This window comes from Engystomops pustulosus, chromosome 3 (genome assembly GCF_040894005.1).
Source record: "Engystomops pustulosus chromosome 3, aEngPut4.maternal, whole genome shotgun sequence".
Classification (NCBI taxonomy): Eukaryota; Metazoa; Chordata; class Amphibia; order Anura; family Leptodactylidae; genus Engystomops; species Engystomops pustulosus.
Window position 1 is genome coordinate 31,993,466 of NC_092413.1, and position 16,702 is coordinate 32,010,167.

General features: G+C 42.9%; 1 protein-coding gene across 1 annotated transcript in view; it reads left to right on the top strand.

Moving 5' to 3' along the window:
- APLF (aprataxin and PNKP like factor) overlaps positions 1-16,702 on the top strand; it is a 137,128-nt gene that overhangs the window by 86,329 nt on the left and 34,097 nt on the right. Inside the window, exon 7 of the mRNA XM_072140424.1 lies at positions 2,013-2,299. Within this exon, the coding sequence (XP_071996525.1) occupies positions 2,013-2,299 (287 nt within the window). The remainder of the gene's footprint in view (positions 1-2,012; positions 2,300-16,702) is intronic.

Here is a 16,702-nt window from a genome sequence, read left to right on the forward strand (position 1 = left end):
GGTCATGTGATGTCACACGGGTGCACAACTTGTTATATTAAACAGCTCTAATTTCTTTCTTTGTTATAACGGGTTGTGCAGCTGTTTGACATCATATAACCAGGGATATAATGAGCCGAGCGCCTGTGTGACATCACATGACCAGGGGCCGGTGTTTATCCACAGGAAGTAACAATGAAGCATCCTGTTGAAGAGTGAGAAATTGATACAGAATTTCAAAATTGTAAAACTTTTTATTACACAAATAATATCAATTATTTGCTGAAAGTGGACAACCCCAGTAAAGGGAACCTGTCACCAGGGACCTCATTTTCACTAAAGACAGGTAGCAGAAGCCCATTACAGCTGCATTGCAGATAAGCCTTTCTGATTTCACTAAGGAGAGGCATTACAATATAATTGTGTGCCCTAACTTTCCTTGCACCCTGTCAGAATCCTCTGTTTAGTCCCAGGGGTTTGGTTTTGGTTTGGATGCATTTCAAAAAACATGTGACTTGTCTGTGCTGCAGACTCCTCAGTTCTCAGCCCCCACCTTTGTGCTCCTGTACAGCTCCTCCTCTATCAGGGTGCAAGGTAAGTTATAACACACAATTATATTGTGATGCAAATGCTTAGATATAGGAGAAAGGCATATGTACAATGCAGCTGTAATGGGCTTCTGTAACCTGTCTTTAGTAAAAAATGAGGTACCTGGTGACAGGTTCCTTTTAAGCCTGGGAGACCCTTGACTTTGAAGCGGTTAATGAGTACCGTATATACTCGAGTATAAGCCGAGTTTTTCAGCACAAAAAATGTGCTGAAAACCACTAACTCGGCTTATACTCGAGTCAAAAAGCCGGGGACCCGGCTCCATAACGGGCCGGGGACCCGGCTCTTTAAGAGGGCACAGAGGCTGGTGGCTAAATACTTGGGCAGGGGCTGACAGGCTACAAATTGGGGCAGGGGGTTAAAGGCTACAAATTGGGGCAGGGGCTGACAGGCTACAAATTGGGGCAGGGGCTGACAGGCTACATATTGGGGCAGGGGCTGACAGGCTACATATTGGGGCAGGGGCTGACAGGCTACATATTGGGGCAGGGGCTGACAGGCTACATATTGGGGGCAGGGGCTGACAGGCTACATATTGGGGGCAGGGGCTGACAGGCTACATATTGGGGGCAGCGGCTGGCAGACTATACTGGGGCAGCGGCTGGCAGACTATACTGGGGCAGCGGCTGGCAGGCTATGTACTACTGGGGGCTGGTTGGCAGCTATATACTACAGGGGGCTGCTGTTTATATACTACTGGGGGCTTGGTGGCTATATACTGGGGGGGGGGGGCTGTGACCAATGCATTTCCCACCCTCGGCTTATACTCGATTCAATAGGTTTTCCCAGTTTTTTGTGGTAAAATTAGGGGCCTCGGCTTATACTCGGGTCGGCTTATACTCGAGTATATACGGTAATTGGATCAAATTAAGCAGAGTTGGGGCGGACTCACTTTGGCAATTTTATTTATTTTTTTCACTCAAGCCATTTGGTCTTATTGACAGATACAGATTTGTGATTTTTCACGGATCCACTCTTTTCAATGTGCTTTTTCACACTTTAGTTGTTTTCCACCGATCCAATGTTATTGGGGAACAAAAAAAGGACTGGGCTCGAAATATTTATTTGAAGTGTGAAAAAGCGAATTGAAAAGACTGGTTCAATAAGGTATCACCTGTCCATGGTCACACAGGTGCGCGGCTCGTTAGTATCATAGAGAGTAATCAGAGCCGTGTGGTATAACGAGCCGTGCACCTGTGCGACCATGGTCAGATTTCTATCCACTATAGAAGGACAGCAAGCAGAGATCTATAAACTTTGAGGAATTGATACAGAAAGTGTATTGGAAAATTGTATAACTTTTCCTTACGCAAACCATATCAATTATTTGCTGAAAGTGGACAAGCCCTTTCAGCGTGACCACATCTTTATTTTTTGATTTACAGTATTCAATTAAAATGTTTCACTTTTCTTTCTTGTAAAAGGCCTCACTGCCATCAACCTCCAGTAGTTCTCCAAAAATGGCCACAGCCATGGTGGACATCATAGAGGAAGATATGGAAGAGGAGAAATCTGACGACACTCCCAAAGTCCCATACCTACCATCTAGCAATAGTAGTTTACCGGGAAGTCCTTCTACTTCAGACAACAAACCGACAACTACTAAAACCGTAAAGACAGACAGCATGAGCCTTAGTCCAGCGTCATCCCAGAATACCCAACAAAGCCAAAAAAAGAGAACCCCCTGCATGTATGGAGAGCAGTGCTACAGGTAATGTCGAGAACACATGGTAAGCACAAGCCTTTTGTGTAATCACCTATTTCTTGCATGTCTTTTAGCTTTCATGTCATATATGGGAATATCTCTATGGGATATGTAAATAACAAACGGTTATACTCTCCTCGCTCCGCTGCAGCGCTTTGACAGTGTGCGCCCGATATACCCTACGGGCTGCATACAGAGGCTGTAGCGGGCACCCGTCTCTGACTGATGTCACCAATGACAATAAGGTGTCCGAACAGACGTCAGAGGAAGCGAATATCATCTACCACTAGCGTTTTCACCCTGTTTGCAGGAACGAGTTAGAAGTGCTGGTGAGAACAACCCAACCCATCATCTCTCTTTAATATGCGGTGCCTTGCGAAAGTATTCAGCCCCCTTGAACTTTTCTACCCTTTGCCACATTTCAGGCTTCAAACATAAAGATATAAAATGGATATTTTTTGGTGAAGAATTGACAACAAGTGGGACACAAACTTATGCAAATAATAATAAACTGAAAAGTGGGGGTGGGGGTTAATACTTTGTAGCGCCACCTTTTGCTGCGATTACAGCTGCAAGTTGCTTGGGGTATCGGGTCTCTATCAGTTTTGCACATGGAGAGACTGAAATTCTTGCCCATTCCTCCTCGGAGAACAGCTGGAGCTCAGTGAGGTTGGATGAAGCGTTTGTGAGCAGTGTGAGGGAATCTAATCCATTTTTGAATCTGTTCTTCTATCATGTATCTATACAAAGATTTTTGGCTCTATTGATAGAAAAGACTCCTATGTACCATTTCCCACCTTCCCCCGCGTACACAGATCATCTTTCAGTTACATCCCCTTGAAGGCTAATGGAATGTGGGTATGGTCAATAGGCTCCTTTGTCTCAAGAACCTATAAAAACTGTCTGCAACCTAAATAAATTGGAATCCTCTCAAACATGTGAAGGTCTGAGTGATTCACCAAGCAGCTCGTACTATACAATGATTTGGACCACCATCACATCGAGATAAAGGGATATTTCCCTGACAAAACATGGCGCTCGAACAGTGACCTGGGTTTGCGTGACGCCTACCGGAGAATTTAGGGATCATCCTTTCAGGACAGACAGACCATGCAGCTGCACAAAAAGGTAAGAAGCTTTTTTTCTTACAAAATTGCTCTGTCGCTCCTTGATTAGATTTTCCCACATCCGGTGAGTTGCATGCCTATATTGCCCAGTCCAAAGAATCTTGTTAGTTTATTTGAAAACTCCATGTGATGTGTGGTAGTGTATATGGCTATTGTGTGAGTTTGAACATGTGTGTTTGATAGCGCTATTGTGATACTGTATTGTACTGGTTTTAAGAACGGAAAATTCTAGGGATTGCCCCTACCTAAAGAGTCTCCAAGGCTAGCTGCTTTTTGGAACGTAATTCGCTTGAGACAAAGTAGACTGAGTTTGGACAGTCGGACTTTATAAATTTATTTTGTGTGGTAGGTTCCAGAGCTGCTTCATGGAAGGAGACTGCAGTCATCTCTTGACGGGCAAACGGTTTAAAAAAAAAAAAAAAAAAAAAATTTTAGAATTAGAAGTGGTTAAAACTGCCCTAAGGAAGAGTGGGGGACTGCGAGTGTGTGCCGGCACTAGAGATATAATATAGGAAATTATGGGAAAAATTGCTAGGTAGGATGAGAGGCAATTCAGAGGGAAAACCAGACGTACGGATCTTGAATGATAAAAAAAAAAGAAGCTGTAAAATGGATGTCAGAGAATATTGGAAAAAGGACAAGTATATCAAAAAGATGGTTGTTTGTATGTTGGTAATTGGAAAGGTTCTTAAAAGAACAAAGGCTGGTTGCATAATGATAATGATAATGATATGATGGAAATTGCAAGTGGATAGAAGAAAGTTACAGAGGAAGTGACCAGAGGAGGTTATAAAGAAACAGCCATAAGAAATTGTGTGTTGTATGAGTGTTATGACGATGACGGACAGAAACGTTGGACAGACAAAAGACAACATTTAGTAGAAAAAATTTCGGCCTCCACCCTAAAATGGTGGATGAATTGATGTATGGAAACAAAGAAACAGACTGGCGGAGACATGTGCATGCAATGTGGCACCTAGACCCAACCCCCACACTGGAATATATCCAGTCAAGACTAGATTTGAAAAAGCGCGGGCTCCAACAGGACAAAGACGTAGCGTTCAGATGTTTGTCCTGTAGGGGGCAGATGTTTCTCACTTTGATATATTTTAGTAGACCAGTGGTATGGGTAATAATGCATTGCCTAAAGATCTTTGGATTTGCATCTCACAGTCCGCTCAGCTGTATTTAGCTGTATTGTTGTAACTTTAGAAGACAACTAAGATATAGTACCCAGGGAATAAATGTAGGAGACTGTGCCTGCTTATCTAAGAGTCACCTCTCAGAACTACAAAGTCCAAATACCCGGGTAGTAACATATTTGTTACGGATTTTGGTCTTCTGTGGGGAGAGCTCCTGGACGGTTGTGCAGTCCCAATTGGATTCCCTGAGCTGACCCTTGCCAGATACTGTAGATGTTCTATGAGTTTATTCCATTATACAGTCCTGCAGATTATGGCAAAGATATAAATATGTGTTTTGCCTATATCATGTATAGTGCTAATGGTATTTCATCAGTTACCAGATGTGAGGAAAGCACAGCACACAATTGTGGACAATTGTTCATTGTAGGCTTGGACCTGAGAAATCCTGTGATTTATGTTTAATAACATAAGACATGTAGTGTAAAACTTTATAATACACCTAAAAGTTTGAAGGGTGTGGTCAAAAGTTTTAGCAATTTTGCAATTGGAGTGAACTTAGATGTTACAAATGGTGTGTTGGATTCCTTCTTTGTTCTCTTGGTATGCTGGGACACCTAGTACTACAGACACCACAGGGAGAAGGAGGGGGCTGCCTCCCCCCTTGTCTCAGTGAACACAGGAGGGGGGGGGGAGGGGGGAGCACATGTTGGAATGTTAAGAGAAGAAAGGAACAATGAGAATGTATGTTCATTACTGATAACCCTCATGGTCCTTAGCAGATTTTGGGATTGATTCAGTGCAACATCTGTAATTTTATTGTTTTAACCAGGAGTAAAACCTCCCTATGATCCCTACACTATTAGTCCTATTCAGCAGCTATGACTGAGATTATTATTAGGAGCTTTTTAGGCAGAAGTTATAACATCCCTAGAAGCCTCCTACATCACTGTCTCTAGTGATGCTTCTGTTCAGTAACACTGTCTCCCAGTATGTGTCCCCAGTATGTGCCCCCAGTATGACTGTATAGGTTATAATAAGATCTAAGGAATTTGTATTCTGTATGTCTCCTATTATACAGCATTGATACATCGGCATTGGTCCCAAAAACTGTGTTTTTCTGGAATATATTGTTCACTTTCTATTATTCTCATTTAAGTTTAAGCCAAGCACCTCAGAGGAGAGGACACAGGCCGGAAGCTCTGCTGATCGTGTGTCACATGACAACCTGGATCCTTCTTGGTTTTGTATCCTACTGCTGCCTACGCATAAAAAGCTTCTGTAGTAGTTTTGGATTATCCTGATACTATTTCACCTCTTCATGACTAGAAACCTTGGTTATAATGTGCCCTCTTTATTACATTGAATCCAGCTCCACTATTTTCGCTAGATTCAAAGGGGGGAGACATGAGGTAGACGGGTTGTATTTAAAATTTTCTATTAACTTAATGATTAATGAACCAGTTACCTTTTTGTAATGTCAAAACTGAATATATAATTAATCTGCATTTTGAGTATTTTGTAGATGGCTTTAGAAACCAGGAATGAGGTTAATTCTACATCAGATGTGCAGCGGTCACACAACATGAGGTAACAGCAGCAGAACCACTCCTGACCTACCTGTCTGTACAGGAGGCGGAGGTGAAGGCGCTGATGGAGGGGTGTAAAGTGGCAGAGGGGAAGAATGTGAGTCTTGTGGGATTCCTTATGATTCCTAACCTCATATAGTAAGTTTATCAACAACTATGAGACTTTGAAATAGCTGATAGAGGCCTTAGTGTTACAATGAAGGTCCATCCTAGAAGGTAAAACCTATAAAGCTCTAACACATGAAGTGACCATACTGGTTACTAGAAAGCCTAGGGGAAGGAGCCTGGATCAGCACAGTCCGTGACCCTCGCTGGCCCACTAGGGTTATCTATACTCCTGTCTATATAGAAACTGGCTTCACAGGTGAGGAAGCAAGACTGGAGTAACACTGGGACCCCATGGATGGAGGGTGGACTATGGCAAAGAGGTGACAAGCAATGTCTGCCAAGGGCCCTTTACCCTATGATGGTTCACCAGGCTAAGACTCTATATGCTCCGTGGTGGATAAGTATTGAGTATCACTTACATTCACTTTTGCTACTGTCCATTTACACAAGTTTATATATACCTAGTACAATGTAGGGAGAGTAGTGAAGACCCTCATATATACACTCCAAAGCCGCTCTACCCCTTCCAGAGGTTGCAGATTGACTATATACAGCTACCAAAGGTAAGTAGCTATGAATATGTACTTGTGTGTGTGGACCTCTTTTCTGGGTGGCCTGAAGCCTATCCTGTGACAAAAGCCACAGCAAAAAACACAGCACAGAAGTTAATGAGGGAGCTAGTCTGAAGATTTGGGATTCCAGAGACCATAGAGGTTCCCACTTTACAGGGGAGGTGATGAGGGAGGTAATGGGAGCACTTGGGATTGAACAGGCCTTCCATACCCCCTATCATCCACAGAGTAGTGGGAAGGTGGAGAGGTTAAATGGGGCTCTTAAGTTAAAAATTCAGAAAGCCATGGAAGAGACAGGGAAGAACTGGGTTGATTGTCTTCCTTTGGCCTTATTTTCTATAAGGTACACTCCCAACAGGAAAACAGGCCTCTCACCTTTTGAGATTCTCTTTGGATCTGCTCCTAGAATGGGCTTATATTTTCCACAAGTTTTACAGATGTACCATGGAGAATTGACAGGATACGTCCAAGCCTTGCAAAAACATCTAGCTATGGTGCATAAACAAGTTTTTGCTTCTATTCCAGACCATGATGCAGTAGGAGGATCACATAATCTACAACCTGGAGATTGGGTGGTCTTGAAGCGACATGTGAGAAAAAGTCTTGAGCCACGTTTTGAAGGACCATTTCAAGTCCTTCTGATCACATCTACTTCCGTGAAGTTACAAGGGAAGCCTAATTGGATTCACGCCAGCCATTGCAAAAGAGTATTGAATCCAGCTGCTCATGAAGATGAATCTGTATCTCCAAATGTTAATCTTACTTAAGATACTATTGATATTTAATAGGATTGGTCCACCGTTAGAGCAGACTGTCATTCCTTGGGCTTTAAATAATGTTAATCTTGCCTGTTATCCCAATTTTACATCTTGTAGTTGTATCCAAATTAGATCTAAAGGAATGTTTTTCTCTAACTCCAACTATACAGAGTGTGATGGTAACAAATCTGACATCACTCAATGTGTAGGAGTCGATGCCACTATTAATTCTACACTCCCCTGTGTTAGCATGTCCTTGCAAAACCTTGTTGCAGGTTTCCTTTCAAATGACACCTTTTTCCAACAGGAAGTGAGTGAAATCCTGAAGGTGAACATGCTAGTCAGATGGGTAGCAGAGCTTTTTAATGGCACTTTCGTTGGAGTACCGAAAAACATATATGTTGTATGTGGCCATCAGGCTTATAAATGGCTTCCTAGCAATTTTACAGGAGTTTGTACACTGGCTCGCCTTACTCCTGCCACTTTTATTGTCCCCCATACCAAATGTGAATCTTATTCCCAAGCACACATTACACAAGAGAAAAGCAGATAATCTTCCTAGACCAGATGGACGCCCACATGTGGTGGAGATGGGAACAGCTAACACCATCTTCAGCACACTTTTTATTTATCCTATGATAATGCAGATGTGGGATAAATTGGTAGAAGCCACAGATTATCTAGATCAACAAATTTTTCAGATTTTGGGGGCTGTGAATAAGACAAATGTCATCCAGAGACAGTTAATTGTGGTAACCAACCAACATACATTAGTTTTAGATTACATCACTGCGTCCCAGGGTGGCATGTGTCAAGTCATAGGGCCAACATGTTGTCATTACATTGATCCTCAAGGCAACATGCAAATTAAGACAAATTTAGCAAAAATTGCTGACTTTAGAGATAGATGGCTCAAGGAGCATGATAGTAATAAGGACAGCTGGTGGTCTGACACATTCGCATCCTTAAACCCCGCCAATTGGTTTAAGGGTATTTTTGGGTGGCTCATGGGAGTTTTGCAAGCAATATTTCAAATCATTTTGTTATGTGTATTTGTTTATATCTGCATAAGAGTAGTAATCTGGCTTGTTGTAAAACTGTGGCGAAGGAAACCAAGGATTGTGCGATATCAACCTAGGTATACACCTAATTCTACAGAGGGAGTGGTTATACCTATGTACAATTTGGCCAAGAGAGTGTAGAAAACCTACCATTAATATTAGGACCGAATTCATTGTGTTGTGATATAATGTTCAGGATGCTCAGGAGGGAAGCAGGTGAAGAGGTTAGATAAGTCCTGGATGTGTGACTAGTACATGTCAATGTACCACCTGAGCAGTACCTGAAATTATTCACAAAAGGGAGGAATTGTGAGGGAATCTAATCCATTTTTGAATCTGTTCTTCTATCATGTATCTATACAAAGATTTTTGGCTCTATTGATAGAAAAGACTCCTATGTACCATTTCCCACCTTCCCCCGCGTACACAGATCATCTTTCAGTTACATCCCCTTGAAGGCTAATGGAATGTGGGTATGGTCAATAGGCTCCTTTGTCTCAAGAACCTATAAAAACTGTCTGCAACCTAAATAAATTGGAATCCTCTCAAACATGTGAAGGTCTGAGTGATTCACCAAGCAGCTCGTACTATACAATGATTTGGACCACCATCACATCGAGATAAAGGGATATTTCCCTGACAGCAGCAGTTTTCAGCTCTTTCCACAGATTCTCAACTGAATTCAGGTCTGGACTGTGTCTTGGCCTTTCTAACACCTGGATATGGTTATTTATGAACCTTCCATTGTAGATTTTGCTTTATGTTTGGGATCATTGTCTCGTTGGAAGATAAATCTCTGTCTCTGTCTCGAGTCTTTTGGTTTTCTTCTAGAATGGTCCTGAATTTGGCTCCATCCATCTTCTCATCAATTTTCACAATCTTCCCCACCACCATGTGTGACAGCGGGTTCAGGGTGATGAGCTGTGTTGCTTTTATGCCAAACATATCGTTTGGTATTTTGGTAAAACAGTTTGATTCTGGTTTCATCTGACCAGAGCACCTTCTTCCACATGTTTGGAGTCTCCCAGGTGGCTGGTGGAAAACTTTTCTTATCAAACACTATAAAAAAATAAAAGGGTGTACTTACCCTGCTACAGCTACCAGTTCCTGCATCACTTCACTAATTCCTTTCCGGCTTTGCATTCGTCCACCAGTTTGGGTTAGTTACATGATGCCCTTTGGCCAATCAATGGCCTCCAAGGAGCACTGGATGTGACTTCCTCTGATCACGGGACGTGAATTCCTTTGCTGTCCCAAGGTCAGAGGAGGCCATTAATTGGCTGAAGTAGGTTCTTTGACGTATTGGGTTATCTTGGATAATTGAGTATCGTATATACACTTTTTTTCCACACCTGCCATTGCCCCCACAAGGTTTTCTATATCCCACGTTGGATGCTCGTACCTTGTTGCTATCTTACTTTACATTCACACTCAACCTACTTTTGCATTTTCCAGTCTTGCTGTACATTCCCTCCGGTAACTTGATGAATTGATTTATATTATAACCTTTGTGAACCGATCCCGTGTAAGAATAAACTTTTCCAAGAAATCAAGGCTCCTTCACTTCTAATATAATCAGATACTTCTTCCCATTGATCTATGAGTCATGTTTGGCCGGAATCCTCTTCAGCAATTCATGTCTATATGGAGCCCCGATCATCACAATGTAGTGATGTTAGGCAAATATTTCTCTAGTGGTTATTCACACTAGATATTCCTCATATAGACAGAATGATGTAGAATTTTCCATGTGTTATAGTTAACACTTCATTACTTTTGGAGTGTTTACATTTGTTGCTCGATTTACACTTAGAATTGTTAAAGTTTACTTTGTCATTTGGGGAAAAAGAAACCTCGTCACATGAGATGATCTTTGATAATTTTTGGTTAATCCTCTGTCTTGTAACCTATGTGCAGACCTGGTTCATGTGTTCTTCAGGGACTGGTTGAATTGCCCGTTCTATACATTGCTCACTTTTTTTGTCCTCTGTACAGCAGACTTTTAAAGGAAACCTCAGTGCATGAGGCGGGTGGGTGGTGTAGGGCAAGATGGTAGAAAAGGGATTGGCAGAGAAGCCACTGCGTAAGCTTAGTGGCCAACGACTGGAACCTACTCTTACTTGTAAAATCTGTAGCCGCGTGCAAAGGCCGGCGACACATGACTGTTGCTTGCGAGTGAGAAACTAACAATGTGTTGGACCTCTGTGCATCATGGAGCCTTTGTCCCCACAACTCGGCAGGGTCAAATTGTTATCATGATTACAGCGCTACTGTTTTTGGGCAGGGACTCCGTACATAATAGTGATATATATGATGCAAGGTGTCCCATCCTCTGCACTGTGGTCGCTCCATTAATCTGTCCTGAGCACAGACCATTTCTCAAGGTACTGATTTGTTCTAACATGTGCCAAGCTACGTTTCCACTCCTATGCCCTGGAAGACTTCTTCAAGCGTTTCGGCTCCTATGGCCTGGAGCCTTCTTCAAGCGTTTCGGCTCCTATGGCCTGGAGCCTTCTTCAAGCGTTTCGGCTCCTATGGGCTGGAGCCTTCTTCAAGCGTTTTGGCTTTTATGGCCTGGAGCCTTCTTCAAGCGTTTTGGCTCCTATGGCCTGGAGCCTTCTTCAAGCGTTTTGGCTCCTATGGCCTGGAGCCTTCTTCAAGCGTTTCGGCTCCTATGGGCTGGAGCCTTCTTCAAGCGTTTTGGCTCCTATGGCCTGTAGCCTTCTTCAAGCGTTTTTGCTCCTATGGCCTGGAGCCTTCTTCAAGCGTTTCGGCTCTTATGGCCTGGAGCCTTCTTCAAGCGTTTCGGCTCCTATGGGCTGGAGCCTTCTTCAAGCGTTTTGGCTTTTATGGCCTGGAGCCTTCTTCAAGCGTTTTGGCTCCTATGGCCTGGAGCCTTCTTCAAGCGTTTTGGCTCCTATGGCCTGAAGCCTTCTTCAAGCGTTTTTGCTCCTATGGCCTGGAGCCTTCTTCAAGCGTTTCGGCTCTTATGGCCTGGAGCCTTCTTCAAGCGTTTCGGCTCCTATGGGCTGGAGCCTTCTTCAAGCGTTTTGGCTCCTATGGCCTGGAGCCTTCTTCAAGCGTTTTGGCTCCTATGGCCTGGAGCCTTCTTCAAGCGTTTTGGCTCCTATGGCCTGGAGCCTTCTTCAAGCGTTTCGGCTCCTATGGCCTGGAGCCTTCTTCAAGCGTTTTGGCTCCTATGGCCTGGAGCCTTTTTCAAGCGTTTTTGCTCCTATGGCCTGGAGCCTTCTTCAAGCGTTTCGGCTCCAGGGTTGAAGAAGGTTCCTGGCCATAGGAGCCGAAACGTAGCTTGGCACATGTTGGAATAAGTTGTGAAACAAGGTACTGATTTATCTTGGAGCGCTGCCATTTTTCTTCAATATATATATTATATTATATACAATCGGACCCATAGTGAGTGCAGTAGTATAAGTAGTAGTCGATCATCACTTGGATAAGGACACAACCACATGCTGCAGTAATTCCATGTGGAAAGAACAGGCCACTGTTTGTCAAACAGACGGCACTCCAGGTAACTGGAGGGAGGCAAATATTATGGCTCATCATTTTTATCACTGTGAGGTTATTGCTGTCAAGATGTTTAATCCTATGAGAGAGTGAATGGATTTTTATTAAATCATTGGCGTGGCTTATCTGTTATCATTAGTTTAGTGCCTGTAGGGTAATTATTTGATCCTATTGATTTCCATAGCAAGGACAAGCGTGTAGTGATAGCGGAGGTCAGCATATTCCTCTAAAAATAAAAACAACTGCTTAAATCAGAGCGGATCAATGTGTGTCGACTGGATGTCTTAGGCATCACATAAAAAATGTATCACCTTGTCATTGTATTACACGTTCAGCCGAACTTGTTATAGTTCCCACTTGAGACGAGTACGTTGGGATTGCAATGTATACAGTAAAACCTCCCCTGATTAATTTGGCTCCTCTCACAATCTTATATTAATGACTTATCCTATAGGTTAGATACCGTATTTTTCGGACTAAAAATCCTTTGATTTTCTCAGAAATCAAAGGTGCGCCTTATAGTCCAGTGCGCCTTATATATGAACCATATTTACAGACAACAGCTGCCTTGAACTGTGCACAGGTCTGCCACCTGCTGGTCATTCATCCTTATAATCTAGTGCGCCTTATACTCTTAAGGGGACCTTAAGGGGGTTTTCCAGGAATTCTTTTTTTTTTTTAATTGTTGAAACCCCCATTTAAAAATTCCTCCTCTGCTTTTGTTGTAGGTAAAAATTCCATTTGAATGTTCATGTTCTCCTGTACATTTATCCCCCCCTTCCTAATTAAACATTGACAGCTAAAGGATATGCAATTATTATTTAGGTTCTGGAGGATTTTTTTAATTTAGGGAATCTGTCATGCCTTTTGACTATGCAGGTAGAGTATATTTTAGCAATTACCACAGGAAAAACCCTCTATTTATGAAATTCTGGACCCTTCTCCCAAAAGCACTATTGAAGAAAGAGACAAAAAATGGCCCTTATACTTCAAATATTATGTAACTCAGCCAATGTAAACCTAATAATAATATCTATGTTTTTCCTTCATAAAACAAAAATTAATTCAAAAAGTAGCTAACAATACCGTATATACTCGAGTATAAGCCGACCCAAGTACTGTATAAGCTGGACCCCCAATTTTAACACAGAAAACTGGAAAAACCTATTGACACAGCCTTCCCAGTATATATATATATAGTATATATACAGCTATCCCCCAGTAGTATACAGTTTGGAAGCCCCTGTAGTATGTAGCCAGCCAACCCCTGTAGTATATAGCCTGCCAGCCACCTGTAGAATATAGCCTGCCAGCCACCTGTAGTATATAGCCTGCCAGCCCCCTGTAGTATATAGCCTGCCAGCCCCCTGTAGTATATAGCCTGCCAGCCCCCTGTAGTATATAGTCTGCCAGCCCCCTGTAGTATATAGTCTGCCAGCCCCCTGTAGTATATAGTCTGCCAGCCCCCTGTAGTATATAACCAGCCAGCCCCCTGTAGTATATAGCCTGCCAGCCCCCTGTAGTATATAGCCTGCCAGCCCCCTGTAGTATATAGCCTGCCAGCCCCCTGTAGTATATAGCCTGCCAGCCCCCTGTAGTATATAGTCTGCCAGCCCCCTGTAGTATATAGTCTGCCAGCCCCCTGTAGTATATAGTCTGCCAACCCCCTGTAGTATATAGTCTGCCAACCCCCTGTAGTATATAGCCTGCCAGCCCCCTGTAGTATATAGCCTGCCAGCCCCCTGTAGTATATAGTCTGCCAGCCGCTGCTGACATCACAGAGTGCGCCGGCCGGTGAGTACTGAGTTTATTTTTTTTTATGTACCTGAGTATAAGCCAAGTGGGGAATTTTCAGCACAAAAATTGTGTTGAAAAAAACAGCTTATACTTAAGTATACACGGTATGAGAGAGAAAAAGAGGGTCGGTTCATAGTACAGGACATGGTGGGGTTAGGAAGAAAGCACCAAGGTCAACACATGTTTGACCTTCCTCATACAGAGTACAGGATGCTGCATGTGTTGAGGAGTTGAGCTTGCATCTTATTCTGCAGGTGTCAGTTGTGTTCTAAGACTGCAGACTTTTTTTTTTTTTAATATAAGTATATATATATATTTGCATTTTTTTTTAATGACAGCGATTTGTACAGATTTTGCATGTTCTCCCTTAATCGCTAGATTACAAGCTGATCAAGGAGGGTCTGATAACTGACCCCCAGCAATCTGGAGTACAGAAACTCTCATTCCTACTAATGCGATGCTTGATCTGCAACTTTATTCAATAAATGAGATTGCTGCAAGGTACCAGATACAGCATTCAGCCGTCTCCAGCACTCCCATTCACTGCCTATGGGTGTCAATCTGCCATATTTGTCCGGTCTCCTGTTAAACTAGGAATAGGAGAATGAAGGTACAGGCGGTCCCCTACTTAAGAATACCTGACTTATAGATGACCCATAGTTACGAACGGACCTATGGTTGTTGGGGATTTACTGTACTTTAGCCCTAGGCTACAATAAACAGCTCTAAAAGTTATCTGCAATATAATTGTCTGCAATTAAAGGGGTTATTCGGGTATAAAAATTTACTTAGGGCCAGGCTGGGGCGGACTATTTAAAAATAATAAATGTGTACTTACCTCCTCCGGCTCTGCTGATGTCCCGCGCCGCGGTCCGTTTCCTCTGTGCGCCGGTTTGTTTACAAGGGCGCACAGGGAGCTTCCTGTTGGCCGGAAGCTCCGATCCGACACTATCTCCCAGTGCTTACAACGCTGAGAGATAGGGACGGATGGGAGGAGCCGGCCACATCGCTGGCAGGAAGTTCCCTGCGTGGCTTCTGTGCCCCTGTAAACAATCAGGGGCACGGATCAAATGGACCGCGGCGTGCGACATCGGCAGCGCCAGAGGATGCAAGTACTCGTTTATTATTTTTAAATAGCCCTCCCCAGCCCGGTCCTAAGCGACTTTTTATAGCCGGATAACCCCTTTCAGTTTTAAAGGCAAAAAAAAATTGTCTGGGGTTACAATTATAAAATACACAATTCCGACTTACATACAAACTCAACTTAAGGTTGTACGTAACGGGGGGTTTGCCTGTATTAGGTAATCGTAACATGTAAAATTGTAGGGTTTCATTAGAAGGATTACCTGACTGTGTGATAGATGTGGGGGACAGTCCCACGACAGATGTGGGAGGGAAGAGGAATCCGGCACATTACATTTCTGCCTTTTGTTTTTAGAGCCGTCTATCTCTACATCCACCCACTGAGAGCACATACATATGGATGAGTTCATTAGGCAGTAGACTATATGGCAACTCAAAGTTTTGCGTATCTAGGTAACTTTATTAACTTTCATTTACTGCTGAGATCAGGACTCATTAGATTAGCGGAGAATATTAGGAAACACTTATGTATATGAGATCTGACTACTTGGCGGCTGAAGTTATACTTCAAAGACTGAATCAATCTGCAGGAACCTGCGTTGGATGTTTTACGTGACCTACTTGGTTGTTGATTAACGCTCAGGCCGCACTCGATGTACTCGGAGGAGCCGCGCGGCCATCTTCATGACCATTAGACAAACTATTTTTACACGGCCCTATTAACGTCAGAGCCGGAGACTTGATTTTGTGCTGTGAAATATTCTCTTTATGCTGAACTCATTAACCTTGACACTTGTAGTGTCGTTTTGACGAGATACAGTAGGTAATGACCTCTTGATTTTTTCGACACCTCTGGTCATTTACAGCGAAGGTAAATCGTCTCAGGTTTCTGTGCCATGATAATGTGGCATGTATAGGTACATGTATAAAACATTGTGTAATGCTAGACGTTAGGGCAAACTGATGACCGTGAAAATAGTGCGGCATAATATATTGTACTATAATTTGCCATTTATTCATGTATAGCTTTGCTAAAGACATACAGGACGTTATCTAGAATGATAGCAAAAAAAAAAGAGCACACATTAAGCTGAAAACCTGTTACCATGAAATGCAGCCTGATCTGCTGGACATTATAGAGCAGGAGGAGTTGAGCCGATTATTTATAGTGTCCTATATGCAGGCCACATGTTATAGAGCAGGAGGAGCTGAGCAGTTTGTACATAGTGTCCTCTCTGCAGGCAGCATGTTATAGAGCAGGAGGAGCTGAGCAGATTGTACATAGTGTCCTATCTGCAGGCAGCATGTTATAGAGCAGGAGGAGCTTGATATATTATAAATACTGTCCTCTTTGCAGGCAGCATGTTATAGAGTAGGAAGAGCTGAGCAGATTATACATGCTGTCCTATCTGCCGGCAACCTTATATAGAACAGGATGAGCTGAGTATATTAAAACTAACACCTGCACATTTTACTACACTATTCACAATCTACTCATCTCTTCCTGCTCTGCAAAATACTCCCCATATGTAGGACACTGTACAATCTTCTCAGCTACTTCTGCTCTATTACATGCTGCCTTTTGGTAAGGTGCTTGTGCACAAATACAACAATTTGAAATTTAATACCGATACTTGGTGTGGT